This window comes from Artemia sp. Qi Xiang Cuo, chromosome 8, assembly GCF_049724085.1.
Source record: "Artemia sp. Qi Xiang Cuo chromosome 8, ASM4972408v1, whole genome shotgun sequence".
NCBI lineage: Eukaryota > Metazoa > Arthropoda > Branchiopoda > Anostraca > Artemiidae > Artemia > Artemia sp. Qi Xiang Cuo.
The window spans coordinates 55,426,158-55,444,756 of NC_142801.1; the positions used below are offsets into that span (position 1 = coordinate 55,426,158).

Below are 18,599 nucleotides of genomic sequence, written 5' to 3' on the forward strand. Positions count from 1 at the left end.
TGGAATTGTTAATACCTTGCGGCTACTTACAAAGCAGCGTTTTCGGAAGGAGCTCAAATCTCAGCGAGTTGCTCAAAGTGTTGTAGTTGCCGAATTGATATCAAATGACCCAAATAAGTTATGGAAGACTCGTTCGGCTAATAATAAAACTAGGGAAAATATAGCTACTATCAGTGAGATACAATGGTATTCCTATTTTATGAATCAGTTTGCTGAACCTGACGCCCAAAAATGTGAGAAATTTGAAAGTGAACTAAATGATCGACTGTTTAATCCCGGACCGGGTGCCTTTGTAGTTAGTACCAAAGACTTGAGTGAAGTTATACGAAAGCTTAAAAATAAAAAATCAATGGGTTGTGATGGTATAGATAGATAGATAGATAGATAGATATTTATTGCAATAAAAGCCACTATGGGCCATGGCAAAAAAAGAAAAATCACACAAAATAATAACATGATTATAACACTCATAGCAAAGTATGGTAGCCTACATAACAATAACAACGCAAAATTACAAAACATTACAAAAACATAATAAAGCACACGATACCATTAAAGTAACATAAATAGATAGATGTATGTTACATCTATCAAGGGCCATGACTACAAAAATAACAAACAAGAAAACAACTTACACACATACAACAATCCTTCCACACTCACCCCACCCCTTTTTACAAAAATCTATCTCTATGTGACATACCCAATTTTATATACTTTGCTATCATTCTTATTGTCCCATAATTTTTTGATCCCATTACTGAAACCAACCACTCACTTGTCCCCACATTAACAAAAAATAAATATTTCCTTAGATCCTGTAATTCGGGACAAAGGGCCATGAAGTGAAGCAGATCCTCCCCATTTTCTCGGTACATAGGGCATGAGTAAGGACCCTCCTTTACCCTTACCCTCCCTAAATATTTCCTCCTTTCTCCAAGTGCTAGAAAATTACCCCTCCCTGATATATACCACTTAATTTCTTCACTATATGTGCCCTTCAGTTTAAAAATGCGTCTTATAAGCTGATTTGTCATCTTTTGTTGCTTTACCAAATGGTTTTTTGTAGTGGTGTAGCCCCGGATTCTTTTTGTTTAGGTCTTATTTCGCAGATCCTAAAGAAAGGGATGGATCCGTACGTGTGTTCCTCGTAACAACCCGTAACTGTTTCAAGTGTATTCTCTAAAATGTTTGAATTGCTTATAGTTAATAGTCTATACTCTACTTGCTATACGCCTTCTTATCAGTTCGGAGTCCAGCCTAAGCTGGGATTTTTCCATACTCTAAAATGTTTGGTGCAATTTGTTTATTGATGTAGATGAGTCCGATGGGACCTTAGCCTTTGAAACGTATGATGTTAGTAAAGCGTTTGACTCGCTATTGCATCCCCAAGCAATGAATGAGCTTCTGAACCGTGGAGTATCGCCAGATTTAGTTAGACCTATTCTTTAATTGTACCGCCATATGAAAGCTAAAATACGTATTCCTGGAAATGATTTATTGACCAATGAAATACCAATTCAAATTGGGGTTAAACAGGGTGCGATAACTTCACCCATAATATATAATAATGCAACGTTGCCAGCTCAGTGTCAACTCTCTTCGTGTTGTATTTATAAAGGGGTGGATTTATCGATACTTTGTTACGCAGATGATGTCATTAATGTTAATAGGACCACTAGCGGGTTAGAAAAATGTTTCCAAGAAATTTCAAAAAATTACCGTGAAATTGGGCTTTCCCTAGACGCAGCAAAATGTGAAGTTCTGATTTTTAATGAGTTAAGTGTGACTTGAGTTGATGATGCATGTATAGATTTGAATGGTACTGGAGTAAAGCCTTGTGATAAGTTGACATATCTTGGTCTCCCAATTGGTAAAAATCTTAAGAAAACCAAGCAACTAATGTTGGAAAATATGGAGAGTAAAATCCGTTGCTCATATGGTGCGATTGTAAGTTCCTAATTCCATTTGAATAGAGCCCTTCTTGCAAGGATTTATAATAGTGTAGCCCTGACACATATTATTTATTTAGTGCCGTTTTACCGAATATTTAGTGAACTTGATCGTCTTAGAATGAAGCGTGCGTTTTTTAGATATGCTAAGTTTCTACTGCGAGTCCCTCCGTGGACCCGTAACTCGTATCTTATAAGAAAATATAGCCTATCGGATCCATGTGTCAAGCTATGTGAGCTTAATGCTCATATGTGCAGTAAGGAAACTGGCCATGAATGGCAAAATATAATTTTTTGATGTTTAATGCTTTAGGTTTTTGCTTTTGATTCTTTGATTTTCTTCTCTTTTCTTTGTTTTGAATGTACTCCATCCTTCTTTTTCTTTTTGTATGATGGGTCATAAATAAATACATACATACATACATACATACAATACTGTTAAAGAGCCTCAACCTAAATAAAACACTATCTTGATAGTAAGAAAACTAAGATTCAGTAAAAATCCAGTATTAGTAGCCAAGCTCATTGCCAAAAAGTTTGTATGAGAAGGGGGAGGGGCGAATTCTGAAAATTATTTTCTGGATAGGAAGGACTACGTCCTAGATCACTAGAGAGAAATTATACAAATTGATATTTTAAAGAAGCAAATTAGGAGATTTATTATGTCTTAAAAAGAAAAATAAACACTTATAATGAGCAAACACAAAGCTGCGTTGGTAGAAAATAATTCATACAAAACAAATGTTTTATGTAGGCGTTTAAGCAGCTAAGTTCTCCCACCATTCTCCTACATAACTATTTGTAGCTTACAAATCTTAAGCCTGGTATGGATAGCACTTAAAAAAAAAAGAAGAAAAATTAGGTAGTATTATATCTACAGGTATAGCACCAAAAGCCCAGATATATTGACTATCAATAGAATCATGTATTTATATAAGACTATAATTAGACCGATTCTGTCATATGGAATAGTGGTTTGGGTCCTTTAAACTACGATTGCGAGCCACAAAACCAACTTGATAAGGGTGCAACGGCTAACATGCCTAATTATTATATAAGCATATCATGGACCCGCTACGGCATCTATAAAGTTTTTCTTGGGACTTCTGCCCGTAGAAAATTTTCTAGAGGAAGAAGCAGTAAAAAGAGCTGTTAGACTACAGATAAATGGTACGAAATGGGAAAAGTCAAGACCATGTTGGCATCTGTAGCTCATTGTTTCAGTGCAAGGAGCTGCCGATGCCTAAGTATAATACTATCCCAACAATAAAACCGGAGAGGTAGGTCCAATGTGTGATGAAGCATACATAGGAAATCGAGCCGGAAATGAAGCTGGTCCGCCAAAGTATCATGATAATCTATTATCTTGATTGGTTAACTGACTCATGGAAAATCGAGGACAGGGGTAATAATATATCAGAACACTCCTGATGTGGACATGGAGGTAATCAGTTATCACCTAGGAGAATTTGGTACAGTTTTTCAGGCTAAATGTTCGGAATAGAACAGGCAGCTAGAAGACTGTTAAAAATGGGAAGTACGGGAAAAGATATAATAATAATAACAATTTATTTTTGCCCTCTATCGATACATTAAAAATGCACTAGAGGAGTACAAACAAAGAGAGAGAAAAAAAGAGAAAAGAAACACAAAATAGTTAACGAATACAGTACCAACATGTATAACGAGAAAAAAAAAGACAAACAAGTGGAAGCTTAAATCAACTGTGGAAACTTAAATCAACACTAAAATACTGGACGTAACGACCTACCCATTCATATATCATAAAGGTTAAACAGAAAGTCGAATAAATTCCTACATCGGTCATCAAATGGCAAAATCGTATGCCTCACAGAATAAATCCTATGGCTTATAAAATATACATTAAAAAACAACGAGATGAGACATTAGAGGCTTTTTTTTTGCTATTAATCACTAGTAATGTCACGTTGACGTTGACAACTCGGCAATCTTGGGGCATACTTCTCCTTACTATATACATACATATACATACATACATACACACACATATATATACATACATACATACACATACACACATACACATACATAGATACATACATATATACCCACACATACACATTTGTTACTCTTTTTCGCTTCATTAAAACAATAATGCACTAGAGGAGTAATAAAGAGAAAAGAACAAAACCCGAAAAATCATCAGCTGTACAGCAAAGTGACAACCACCACTGACGAGAAAAACAACCAAAACATAAAAGACTGCTCAGACCGAGGACTAAATTTCTATTCTACCGTATATAGAAGATGGTTAAGCGGAAAATCAGATATTTTTTTGCAACGGTTTTCAAATCGAGCCGATAATTCTTCCATCTTCTTAGATATATCAAAGATATGATATTTTTTACAAATGTATGAGTTACGGAACCATAGAGGAATACCAATAAAGAATTTAGCAAACCAGTAAAATTGAACCCTAATTTGTTTCTTTTCTGTGACGAAAAAAGTTTCCAAAATGGAGTTAGAAAAACACGTGCGGTGCAAACATAGAGTTGCAGAGCTTTCCTAATGTATACTTGTCAAATTGCCCTTTAACTTTTGCTAGCAAACCACATGTTTTGCGAAGTTTCTTTTTCAACTCATTATTAACCAGAGTGCGTGTCGCTCTTATCGATGACCCAAAATCAGCACCTAAATACTTTAGTAAATCAGACTTAGGAAGAGTGATGGAGCCTACTTTAAGGGACTCTAAATGTGTCTTTTCATTCCGGTTTACTATCATAAACTCAGTTTTCGACGGTTCAATAGCAAGGCCAATATTAGACAAACTAGCCTGAAGAGCCTCAAAAGCCCTTTCTATTGATGACAGGTTATCAGCAAGAAGCATGTCATCTGCATACGACAGGTGCCTAATATCGATATAACCATCGATAATATAGGGTGGGATATTTCTCGTCGCAGTTTTAAGTGCATTGTTGAATATTAATGAACTTGAAACTGAGCCCTGCTTTACCCCGTGTTTTACAGGAATGGGACATGTCAAACCGTTACTAGAACGGAACCACACTATTGAAGTGTGGTACCAATTCCAAAGGCACGCGCAAATAAAGCCGCTAGTTCCGCTTCTTAACAAAGCAACTAAAAATTGTGAATGCAAAACTGAATCAAAAGCCTTAGCCATATTAACTGCGCATAAACACAGACTATTCTTTATTATCCTCTGATGTTTTATTATATACAATAACATAGAATGTAGATTCTGGACTTCTAAACCATTTCTGAAACCAAATTAATAATTCCCAAAATCACATTTTTCACACAGAAACAGGTAAATTATTTTTTCAAGTAACTTACTATGCACAGAGCATATGGTTATAGGTCTATATGAATTACATAGCGGGGGGCCCTTATTCTTTTTAGACATACGTGTAACTAACCCTTCACATAAGGTCTTAGGGATATACTGTTGGGACAAAATTATTTGAAATAACAGAGCTAAGCCTTCGAACAGCACATGTGTACCGTACTTCAAATGCTCTACTTGCAGCCCATCCACGCCAGGGGCTTTGTCTATTTGAAGAAGACCAGTTTGATGTAATAACACAGAAAAAGCATTAATGATATAATTTTTTTGGGGATTCAGCTGTAACCATTGTTTCTGCAAAATTACATGGAAATCTCTGTCAATTGGTGGTGGGTCTGTAGAATATATTGACAAGTAATAAGTATGCACTTAATTACTGGTAATTTTGTTTGTCAGGGTTGAAGTGGAACGTGTAAGTTTAGTAACCTTTTTCCAAAAAAGCTGTGGATTATCCTGTGTTGACTATGATAAATTTTCAAATTGGTATTTTTTCCAATTTTTCACAACATTGTCAAAATTCTGCTTCGTCCATTTAACTAAACCGAAAACTATACCTGAACGAGGACTATCACAATCCTTCCATATTCTATACCAAAAATGATGACGGAATTTAGCTTCTTTTAACCCAGGAAAATCAGACTATCCCCTTTTACGCGTGTTAGTTTTTACTAATTCAATAGGGATGGCAACATATGCGACAACCTATAGAAAATGTGATATTTCAGCAAGGTAAAAAAATCAACATCCAAGGGGTCCCCGCGACGCGAAGAACAAAGAAAGTGATATGGTATCTTAATTTTACGGAATATAGAATCTAAATTTTCACGATACAACTCCACATTTTTTTTATCCCACAACCTCTTTATGAAACGTTTTGCCACCCCTGATCCGCCACTTAAAGACGCTGGAAAAGAGCAGGACAGTTCTAGATGTGAATGGCCGCTATTTAAAAAATCTTGCGATACATGTACATAAAGGCTCCCCGATTCTTGAAGATCTGTTTTAATAAAACCCAAATCTGAGGTGATACCGGAATTGTGCAGATACGTGTAAGTCTGATCTTTATGTAAAATATGTAGGTGAGATGGAAAAGAGGCTTTTAACATCTAAGAAAGGGAAGCATTATCATTCTTTAAATCTGTGTTAAAGTTTCCGAAGAGCAGAATTTTTTTTCCTGATGCCCTAATTTTATGCGTGACTATTGATAATCTGGCACATACTAACACGAATTTATTATTTAAAGTAGTATTACAATAATATTTGGCATGTATACACACAATAAAGTTACACCTCCTAGATCAAAAGTATTAGATGAATCATTAGCATCAACTAATTTACTCTGAAACTTATTATGTATAGCAATTGCGAGACCACGTCACGGTTGGCCCAGCAACGTTTTAGCAGGACGATTAAAAAAATCATGGTCATCTGACAGATCAAGCAGCATAGCATTGTCCGAATTTAGTAGGTGTTCGAAGATGCACACTATATCAAACAGACCAAAAGTGAAAGCTAATACATCTAGCTTTTCTCTGGCACCATTAATGTTATGGAACAGAAGCTTAACACTAGTTGGGTCATTAGTGTTCATTTTCTTTTACCGGACGGAACTCGGGGGTATGACTGGGGAGCCAGATTATCACTACGAGCTGAAAGCCTCTTAATCTCGGGGCAGATAAAACTGCTGCTGACGTGATTACCGGAACAGTTTGCGCATTTCACGGTAGTTGCCATACACGCGCTCTCACGAGTGCTAAAGTGACCACTTTCGCCACATCTACTGCACTTCGATTCGTTTGCACAATCGCGAGCTATATGGCCAAAGCTTTGGCACTTAAAACACTGTTTGGGCCTAGTCAAGGGCTTCAAAATACGAAACAAGCAATATTAAATTTTGATGCCGAATCTTAGGGCGAGTTCAAGATCCTCCTTGCTACTAAAGGTGAGCTGCACCACAGAATATTAACCGAAACGCCTGGCATTTTTAACGCTAGTAACCAAACCAGGTATAGTAGACGCATCAAAATCCTTATCGATTCGAATTATTTCTAAATGCTCATTTTTTAACACTTTCGAGCGAATGTTTCGGCCTGGGGGAATAGCTGCTGGTACACGTAGAGCAGCGGCTTCATCGGACATACGTAAGATAAGGCGATCCCGCTTCAGCTCAACATGCTTGACCATCTCAGTACATTTAATTTTCTGTATAAATTCAAGCTGATTTACAGGGATTCTTGATTTTAGAATTTCAAGTAAAATTTTAAGCACCACCGGGTATTGCAGTAGGCATAATTGGGGGAGCGGAAAGCCACTGAACTGGGACAGGAGCGATGGTGCATGGGGTTTCTTGCTCTTCCACAAGACAGTTCAGCATTCTTACAGTATCGTTCAGACGAGATGCTATGATAGTATTTGGCTCGTTAGGTATTAACGGCACATCCGATGGATCAAGAATGACAAATTTGGGCAAGGTTTCATTGGCTCTCATTCGGTTATCAAGCAAATCCCAAATGTCATTGAAAAAGGCAATTGTTGGGTGGGTTCCTCTACGTTTCTCTGCGATATCGGTCCGAAAAACAATTTTGCACAATTCCATCGTTTCCCTGAGGGAATCTTTACTAAAAAACTTTGATGCATGCTTTATAATCGTATCTTTATCAAGTTTGTTTATTAGCTGTCTTTGAAAAAAATTCAATAAGGGTGATATAAAAATATTATCCTCCATCACTATCCGGCTAAAGCGAGTTAGCAATCATGATCCAAAATTCAGTTCAAGGTCAATTAATGTTGTTTCTGGCAAGCAAAACAATATGTAAGTCAGTAATTATATGCAGGGATTATACGTCACTATAATTCCTATTGCAAAATTTTTTGTTTCTTCACCTAAAACTTACTGAATTAATAATGTTCATGCAATATCCAATTTAGATGTTGGCAGTTTGAACTCTGAATTGAAACTGATATGTTTTTAACTGACAATCAAGCATAACTAAAGGCTCTTCGGAATGTGAAGAGCCGGCAAAATAGGGAATTGGAATGCTACGAAGCCCTGACTAGCTTGGCGTCCAAAAGAAACTGAATTATTTTGATGTAGGTCTCAGGGCATTCTGAAATAAAGGGTAATGCGATGGTAGATGAAGCAGCAAAGACTGGGACATCACTAGGAAATAATAGTCCAGAATCTTTCCTCTCAATTTCTCAGAGTTGCTGGAAGGCGGCAGTGAGGGGTTGGCGCAATGAGAGAGCGGAAGAAAACTGGCATAGGAAAGTGGTACGAAAGGAAACGAAGGAATTACTTCCGAAGCTCAGCCCCACCCATAATAAACGTTTTCTACAACTGAAAAGGCCCGAAACGAGAATGGTTACAGAATCCACATCAGGAATTGGAAACTTCCGGAAACATCTTTCCCGAATAGGGAGGGGTGAATCCTCATTATACCAAAAACGCGAGATGGCCAGAGTGGAAACAAGAAATTATCCGATAGAAGAATGTCCAGCTAGGTTTAGACACCGGCTTGAGATATTTTTCATAATGTTATTGTTAAGCTGGAGGACACAGTAAGGGAAGAAAACTCCGAGAGCTGGCAAGGTATATGATAAGGATGGGGGGCCGAACCCATCATTGCCCCCCCCCCCCCAACCATAAATAGAGCAAAGTTTTGGGGTGTAGAGGAAATAGGCCTTGAAGTCCTGATCGTCGACCCGCTGATATTGGGTCCAACCCTCCTAATAATAACAATAATATTATTAATAATATATCTACAGGCATGTGGAAATCAACCTCTGACCAGTTTTGACATGAACAAATGCAGTGCTTTGGCGGGTCCCATTCTCACCACCAGGAACTATTCAATGCCCTAAAGCTTTTCTGTACTATTTTTGGGACAATTTATCCCACACATGAATCATTTGAAGAGCTACAGTATCCTAAGGTTTAAGACTTCTAGGTTAAGTACTGGTAAAATTAAAAGCAGAAAAGCTAGGTGACTTCATACCTGCAGGTCTGCGAACGTGAACCTCTGCCCAGCTTTGACACCAACAAATGCAGCGCTTTAACGGCTCTCCGTTCTCGGCCCCATTTTTTTCTCCACCTACACCAAAGGATATTCTATGTAAGTCACTATCACTTCGAAGGGAATTCTGGGTATAAAAGTCGTCACGTGATAAACGCTTATCATCACGTTCAAGAAGTCCCTAAAAAAAACACAAAAAACATATGAAATTTAAGGCTGCAACAAACAATAATGGGACCCCTACCCCTCTTTAACCCACACAATAAAAACCAAATCATTAATTTTTAGATTTTCATTTATTGTTGAAGTTCAAATGACCAGACGGAATTACTGCTAAATGAAAACCAAGAACCCCTAAACGCCGAATTCTAAACCCAAGCTGAATAAACCCATACAAATAATACATTTTAGTTGTTTGTAAAAAATATAAGTGACAAAACAACGGAACGGTTACGTCTAATAGTTGGTTAAATACAAACAAGTTATTTCAACCGAAAGTAAGGAGAGCCACATCAAAACTCAAAGCGAACCGAAATTATTCCGTATATGAGGGGAGGCTGTCCTCTCTACAACCCCTCGCTCTTTCCACTATTTTTTTTTAGTGCTTAAAAAAAACTTTTGTGTTTCCACAGTCGTTCTTAATGTGGAGGGGACGGACCCCCTCATATACGGAATAATTTCCTTTCGTTTTATGTTTTTACGCTGCTCCTCAATTCCAATTGAAACACTTGTTTTTTTTTAAATTTAGTTTCTGATAGTTTTACAAACCACACCCAGGCCTGACCAAAATGTGATATGAGGTACTGGCCCCATAAGTCCCCGATTTCTGGTTGCTAAATTGTATGTATCAATAATAGTAAAGTGATTCGGAGCGCCCTGTTTTTTCAATTTTCTGCTTAAAAAAAATAAAATATTGGATTACAATTAAAAACTGGCAACAATTTTAACATTCAGTCAAAATTTTCGATGAACGGTAGTTTGGTTGAATAAATTCTTATAAATATTTTTTATATATAATTTTGGATGAACATAGAGAGGTATTATTGTCCATATTGGGGGAAGTTCTGCATGGCTTCTTATCTTCTACGCGACTGAAGCCATCTCAGCCTCGGCAATGAGGTTATCTGACGTTTAAATATACTGTATACACATGTTTAAATACATCGAAACATTATATACAAATAAGGAAAGAAAAATATTACACGTTGAAATCACTAAAAACAACGTTCCTGGCATCATATACCAGCCCCCCCACCCCCACCCCTCGCAATGGAAGGGTAAATATTACACCCCCCCCCCCACCCTCCAGTACCGACAATAAAAGGCGAAGATCGAAAATATTCCCAGGGATCAAATAGAATTAAGCGTCAATTTCTACCTCTCCCTTCCCCAAAACTTATTCTATACTTAGCTAAAGGCTCAGTTAAAGATAAGGTGTGAAGGCATGAAAATAAACGCTTTGGGGCATCGACCCCTCGCCCCACAAAATGACCCAAAATCCCTCCTTCATAACAACTGATGCAAACTTATACATCACTGTACATGACCTTATGAAATATAAAGCAAAAAAAGTTGAGTTAAAAGAACATTTAAAATAAATGTAAATGAACGTCAGAGATATTTTTTGGAATAAGAAGGGAGTTATCACCACACAGCACCCTTATTCAGGCTTAGTTTAAATGTAGGGAGGTGTGATATTAATTCCTTCGCCCCTCCACCTGCCATATCTCTTTCCGTATTTATCTGAAGGCTCATGGTGAGTTAGACAATTTGGGCATTAAAGTGCACTCTTTTTGGCATCGATCCCCCCCCGCCTACACGATGAACCAGCCTTCCTCCTTCACGATAGCTGATGCACAGTTAGACGTAACTAAATATAATCATAGGCAGCACGCTAGCGCTGCCTAAGTAAAGAACGATGTGGGCACAATGTGTTTTTTTTCCTCCATACCCGGGCACTTCGTATCGAAGGAGTTGTCGTAGAAACATCGAAAAGGCTCATTCGATTGAAAATTGGAGTGGCTAGTGCCCTTTTAATAGTCGAAAGTGATTCGAGGGCAACTAGCCCCTCCCCCCAAACCCATCATTCCCCCAAACACATCCAATCAAAATTTTTAGATAGCCATTTGGTTCAGAGTAGTTGATTTCCAGATATAAAATATGTTTTTGAGGAGGGTACTCTCCCAATACCCTTGGGGCAAGGGTTTAAGTTATGACCTGGGGGCATATAAGAACGATGTTGGCACAATGTACTATTTATTATTTTTTTCTTTTAGAGCAGGGCACTTCATATGGAAGGGGTCGTCGTAGAGATTTCAAAAGGGGCTCATTCGATTGGAAATTGAGAGCCCTAGTGCCCTTTTTAATAGTTGAAAGTGATTGGAGGAAAACTAGCCCCCCCCGCCCATCATTCCCCCAAACACATCCAATCAAAATTTTGAGATAGCCATTTTGTCCAGCGTAGCTGATTTCCAGATAGAAAATATGTTTTTGAGGAGGACACTCCCTCACAACCCTCAGGGCAAGGGTTTTAACTTATGCCCTGGGAACATATAAGGTTTTTATAGAAGGCATTGTCGTAGAAGCTTCAAAACAGGCTCCTTCGATTGGAAATTCGAAGGGCTAGTGCCCTTTTTAATAGTCAAACGTAATTGGAGGGCAACTAGCCCCCCACGCCCAAAATTCCCCCAAACACATCCAATAAACGTTTTGAGATAGCCATTTTGTTCAGCGTAATTGACTTCCAGATAGAAAATATTTTTTTGAGAACAATCCCCCAAAACCCTCAGGGCAAGGATTATAAGTTATAGCCTGAGGGCATATAAGGTTTTTATTGAAATCTTTGTCGTAGAAACTTGAAAAGGGGCTCATTCGATTTGAAATTCAAAGGGCTAGTACCCTTTTTAATAGTCAAAAGTGATTTGAGGGCAACTAATCCCCCACCTCATACCCACCTTTGCCCCAAACACATCCAATCAAATTTTTAGATAGCCATTTTATTCAACGTAATTGAAAGTTTCGGAAATTAGGTCTTTAAAGGTGGCAACCACTCCCCCCACAACCCTCAGGGCAAGGGTTGTAAGTTATATGGGGGGATATAACGTTTTTATTGAAAGAGTTGTCGTAGAAACTTCAAAGTTCAGGAAATTATACCTTTGAGCAGGACACTCCCCCCACAGTCTTCAGGGCAAGGGTTGTAAATTATGACCTGGGGGCGTATAAGGTTTTTACTGAAAGCGTATAAACTTCAAAAGGGCTCATTCAATTGGAAATTCAAAGGGCTAGTTCCTTTTTTAATAGTTGAAAGTTATTGGAGAGCGACTAACGCCCCTCTCACACCCACCATTTTTCCGAACACATCCAATCAACACATCGAATTAAAATTTTGAGATATCCATTTAGTTCAACGTAGTTGAAAGTTCTGGAAATTAGGTCTTTTAGGATGATAACCCCCTCAGAGCCCTCAGTGCAAGGGTTGTAAGTTATGCCCTGGGGGCATATAAGGTTTATATAGAAAGTTGTTATATAAATCACAGGCAGCACGATCGTGCTGCCTAAGTAAAGAACGAGGACACTCGAGAACGAGACAAGAAGCGGGGACTAAGTAAACAGGAGGACACTCCCCCACAATCCCCAGGGTAAGGGTTTTAAGTTATGCCCAGGGGGCATATAAGAACGATCTTGGTACAATGTATTATTTATTTATTTTTTCCTTTAGAGCAGGGCACTTGCTATCGAAGAAGTTGTCGTCGAAAAGCGCTCATTCAATTGGAAATTGGAGTGGCTTGTGCCCTTTTTAATAGTCGAAAGCGATTGGAAGGCCACTAACACCCCTTCCACGACTACCATTTCCCGAAACACATCCAATCAAAATTTTGAAATAGCCATTTTGTTCAGCGTAGTTGATTTCCAGATAGAAATTATGTTTTTGAGGACAGTCCCACACAGCCCTTAGGGCAAGGGTTGTAAGTTAAGCCCTGGGGGCATATAAGGTTTTTTTATAGAAGGCGTTGTCGTAGAAAAAACTTTAAAAAAGGCTCATTCGATAGGAAATTCAAAGGGCTAGTGCCCTTTTTAATAGTCGAAATTGATTAGAGGGCAACTAACCCACCTCTTACGCCCACCTTTTCCCCAAACACATCTAATCAAAACTTTGATATAGCCATTTCATTCAACGTAGTTTTAAGTTCTGGAAATTAGGTATTTAAGGATGACAACCCGCCCCCCCCCCCCACAGCTCTTAGGGCAAGGGTTTTAAATTATGCCCGGGGGCATATAAGGTTTTTATATAACGCGTTATCGTAGAAACTTCAAAATGGGCTCATTTAACTGGTAATTGAAATGGCTGGTGCCCTTTTTAAAAGTCGATAGTGATTGGAAGACAACTAACACCCCTTTCACGCCCACCATTTCCCCAAACACATCCAATAAAAATTTTGAGGTAGCCATTTAGTTCCTAGCAGTTCAAAGTTCTGAAAATTATACCTTTGAGCATGACACTCCCCCCACAGTCTTCAGGGCAAGGGTTGTAAATTATGACCTGGGGGCGTATAAGGTTTTTACTGAAAGCGTATAAACTTCAAAAGGGCTCATTCAATTGGAAATTCAAAGGGCTAGTGCCTTTTTTAATAGTTGAAAGTGATTGGAGAGCAACTAACGCCCCTCTCACGCACACCATTTTTCCGAACACATCCAATCAAAATTTTGAGATATCCATTTTGTTCAACGTAGTTGAAAGTTCTTGAAAATAGGTCTTTTAGGATGATAACCTCCTCAGAGCCCTCAGTGCAAGGGTTGTAAGTTATGCCCTAGGGGCATATACAGTTTATATAGAAAATTTGCTACAGAAATTTCAAAAAGGGACTCATTTGATTGGAAATTGAAATTGCCCTTTTTAATAGTCGAAAGTGAGAGAAAAGTAATTAATCCCCCTCTTACGCCCACCATTTCCCCAAAAAAATTCAATCAAAGTTGAGAGATAGCCATTTTATTCAACGAAGTTGAAAGTTCTGGAAATTATGTATTTAAGGATGACAAACCCCACCGAGCCCCCAGGGCAAATGTTGTAAATTATGCCCTGGGGGCATATAAGATTTTTATGGATAGAGTTGTTGTAAAACTTCAAAAGGGGCTCATTCAATTGGAGATTGAGAGGGCTAGTGCCCTTTGTAATAGTCAAAAGGGATTGGAGGGTAACTAACCCCCCTCTCATGCCCACTATTCCTCCAAACACATCCAATCAAAATTTTCAGATAGCCATTTTGTTCAACACAGTAGAAAGTTCTGGAAATTAGGTCTTTGATAATGACCCCCCCCCCGCACTCAGGGCCAGGGTTGTTATGTCCTGGGGGCACATAAGATTTTTATTGAAAGCGTAGAAACTTCAAAAGGGCTCATTTGATTGAAAATTGAAAGGGCTCGGGCCTTTTTTAATAGTTCAAAGTAATTGGAGAGCGACTATCGCCCCTCTCACGCCCACCATTTCCCCACAGACATCCAATCAAAATTTTGAGATAGCCATTTTGTTTAACGTAGTTGAAAATTCTGGAAATTCGGTCTTAGAGGATGACAACCACTTTAACAGGCCTTAGAGTAAGGGTTGTAATTTATGCCCTGGGGGCATATAAGGTGTTTATAGAAAGCGCTGTCGTTTCCAAAAGAGCTCATTCGATTGGAAATCGAAAGGCCTAGTGCCCTTTTTAATAGTCGAAAGTGATTGGAAGGCTTGACATTTTTATAGTAAAGATCTAAGTGGATATGTCTTATTTTCTGTTGTTGTTGTTGTTTAGACCAGGGCACTTCGTATCGAAGGAGTTGTTGTGGGAACTTCGAAAAGGGCTCATTCGATTGAAAATAGAAAGGGCTGATGCCCTTTTTAATAGTCGAAAGTAATTTGAGGGCAACTAATCCCCCTTCCACTCCCACCCTCCCACCCCAACCCTCCCATTTCTGCTCTTAAAATTTAATCAAATCAAAATGCGTAAGTGTATCCAAGCTATCAAAGAAAGTAAACATATTTTTTTGCGAATAGTATCAAATTTTCTAGTTCAGGTTAACTAGAGAAAATCTGAAACTAAGTTAAACACTACTATTTGTGTCCAAATTTTTAAAAGTGTGAGATTGCTAAAGATTTATGAAAATTTTTCTCCGGCTTACGAATAACAGACCAAACTATAAAGTCTTAAAAAACGAAAAGATTTAAAGTATTATTTTCTTTTTCCCTGAAAAGACTATGTCAATATAAAACGAACAGAAATTAATTTAAAAAACTTTTCCCACAAAATAAGTATTTCGAAGAAAAGTAAATAACTCAATTAAAAAAAAGAACAAAAATAAAATAAAATAATCTACCAAGCGTAAAACTGCCATAAATCAGCATCGATAAATAAACGAAACCCAAAACTAACAGAAATTACAATAATTAACCGAGTCAAACTCAAAACGAGCAGAAATTAACATAAGTTGTGCGCAAAACCCCTATGCCTTCCCAAGGTCGGAACAAAATTCGCACTTTACTGAAAAAATATAAATGTTCTTACTTTTATTGCTTTAATAAATTAAGTAATATTAACGTTTTGATTACTAAATATCAGTACATGCATATTAAACTGACAATGCACATTCATTTGTGTTATCCATTTATCTTGTGTGAAAAAAGTGGCTTTTTAGGGAAGAATGCGTCATCGAGCGGCAGTACTACTTCTGTAAGTGGGAAACTCACTATATAATATATAATAACTAAACTCAATATATAGTTGTTTTTCTCATATATAATACAAAACAATATATAATATATAAACTCAATATAAACTCAATATATACTTTTTTTTTTATTCTTTTAAATCGATTGGCTATCTCAGATTTTTCTATAGATAGAAACTAGGTCCTCTTTGGAGCAAAATCGTAGTTTGGTGCTACAGCTTTAAATTTCTGTTCGAATGAGTGCTCTCCTGATCTTTCCACTGCCATCAGTCCAATAAGATCACCCCCGAAAAAAAAAACGCATCTATGACCTATTTTCTGAAAAAAATACATCCATGACCTATTTTTTGAAAAACAAAATCCGAAATTCCACATTATCGTGGATAGAGGCTTGAAACCTCTACAGTAGGGTTCTCTGATACGCTGAATCTAAAATCGATTTTCATTAAGATCACTTGCCTATATGGAGATATTTACTTCCTTCTTCATACCCTCCAGGCTCGTAGCTTTTGAAGGGTAACGTCAAACTTGGCAAATTTTTTATGTTTAGAATCAGCATAAAAAGTCAATTGTTTTGATGCATTCATTGTTTTTAAAATTCCTTTTTTTTATAATTTCGTTTACTACTGGCCCAAGTCACTCCTTGCTCCTTAATTACAGTCACTCCTTACAAACTGTTTGGCTTCTTATATCACCCGTCTTCAACAACAAAAATAATAGGGCAGGTCCCCAAAAGCTTTTAATGAGCTTCAAAAGAGAGGAGAAAAAAAGAAATAGGAAATCCGACATAAAAATGATTTCAACATGTAACTTTTTTACATAACTAATTTCTTAGACCACATCTATATTCTCATTTCTAAAATTCTGTATTACATTTTTACGGCTGTGTTTAATATTTTTCGTGAAAACTTCTTTTCTGAGCTCACATATGCTCCGACATTAATATTTAACAGTATCTCCGACGTTTGACGACGTCTTCGACATGCACCTTGGATGCTTTGAGAGCTCTGGCATGGATCTTTCCTGCTTAGATTTGAACACTAGTTGCTCCATAAAGCAAAAGAATTAATGACATATTTAAACACAAAATCGATTTTGACATAAACACATAAACACAAAACACAAAATTAAAGACACAGTCATCGTCTCCCAGGCAACAGGAGCGACGTCAACTAAGAAAGCAAGGGAGGGGGGAATTTACCCCAAGTTTTTGTCCTCCCGCTAGGTAAAAAAAAACCTTTTTCGCTTTATTTTCGTTTGGAAAAATTGAAAAAACAACAAACCCAGATAAAAGAATTTGTTGTTCCAAATATTAAATAATAAGATATGTTCCAAATATTAGATATTAAAATATGTTGTAACAGTAAGATATTATCAGAACTTACTGTTTCAAATGTTAGATATTAAAATGTGTTGTTTCATAAAACAAGATAATTAATGTTTTTGGCACAAATAGTTAATAGCAAATGTGATAAAGTCATCGCCTCCCAGACAAGAGAAGTGATGTCAACTAGGAAAGCAGGGGAGGTTGGAATTTTACCCCGATGTTTTTTTTTTTGCCCTACTACTAGGTTAAAAAAATCGTTAGGAAAAATTGAAAAAACAACAAAACAAGATAACAATTGGTTGTTCCAAACATAAAATACCAGATATCAGAATTTGTTGTTTCAAACATTGGATATTAAAATGTGTTGTTTCATAAAACGAGAGAATTAACAGGAGAGCATTATTTTCGTTTGGAAAAACTGAAAAACAAAAATATATCAGATATCAGAAAGCAGAGGAGGGGTTGGGATATGACCCCTAGGTTTTTTTGCCCTCCCACTAGGTTTAAAAAAAACTTTTTTCGCTTTATTTTAGTTTGGGAAAATTGAAAAAGCAAAAAAATATCAGACATCATAAATTACTGTTTGAAATATTAGATATTAAAATATGTTGTTTCATAGAACAGGAGAATTAATGTTTTCGGCCCCCCAAAAAAAATAAAAAAAAATAGTGAAACGCAAATGTTTTAAAAGTAATCGCCTCCCAGACAAGAGGAGTGACGTCAACTAGGGAAGCAGGGGGGGGATTTTACCCCTAAATTTTTGTCCACCCACTAGGTTTAAAAAAAATCCTTTTCGCTTTATTTTCGTTTGGAAAAATTGAAAAAAAAACAGCAAAACATCAGATATCAGAATTTATTGTTTCAAATATTAGATATTAAAATGTGTTGTTTCAAAAAACAAGAAGAATTCATGTTTTCGGCACAAAAAGAAATAGTTGATAACAAATGTGTTAGTTATCGCCTCCCAGGCAAGAGTCCCAGTCAACTAGGAAAGCAGGGGAGGGGTTGGGATTTGACCCCCAGTTTTTTTGCCCTACCATAAGGTTTTAAAAGACCCTTTTTCGCTTTATTTGCGTTTGGAAAAATTGAAAAAACTAAAATATCAGATATCAGAATTTATTGTTTCATAAAACAAATTAATTAAATGCTTTCGGCACACAAAAAATAGTCAATAACAAATGTGTTAAAGCCTGGAAGATCAATAAATGTGTTAAGACTGGCAGAATCAATACAAGATACTAGGGTATATAGGAGTGCTG

At 37.1% G+C, this 18,599-nt stretch overlaps 1 protein-coding gene across 1 annotated transcript in view; it reads right to left on the reverse strand.

Annotated features, from left to right (window-relative positions):
* Window positions 1-18,599, reverse strand: part of gig (TSC complex subunit tuberin) — a 236,097-nt gene that overhangs the window by 68,563 nt on the left and 148,935 nt on the right. Inside the window, exon 19 of the mRNA XM_089093612.1 lies at window positions 9,294-9,492. Within this exon, the coding sequence (XP_088949738.1) occupies window positions 9,294-9,492 (199 nt within the window). The remainder of the gene's footprint in view (window positions 1-9,293; window positions 9,493-18,599) is intronic.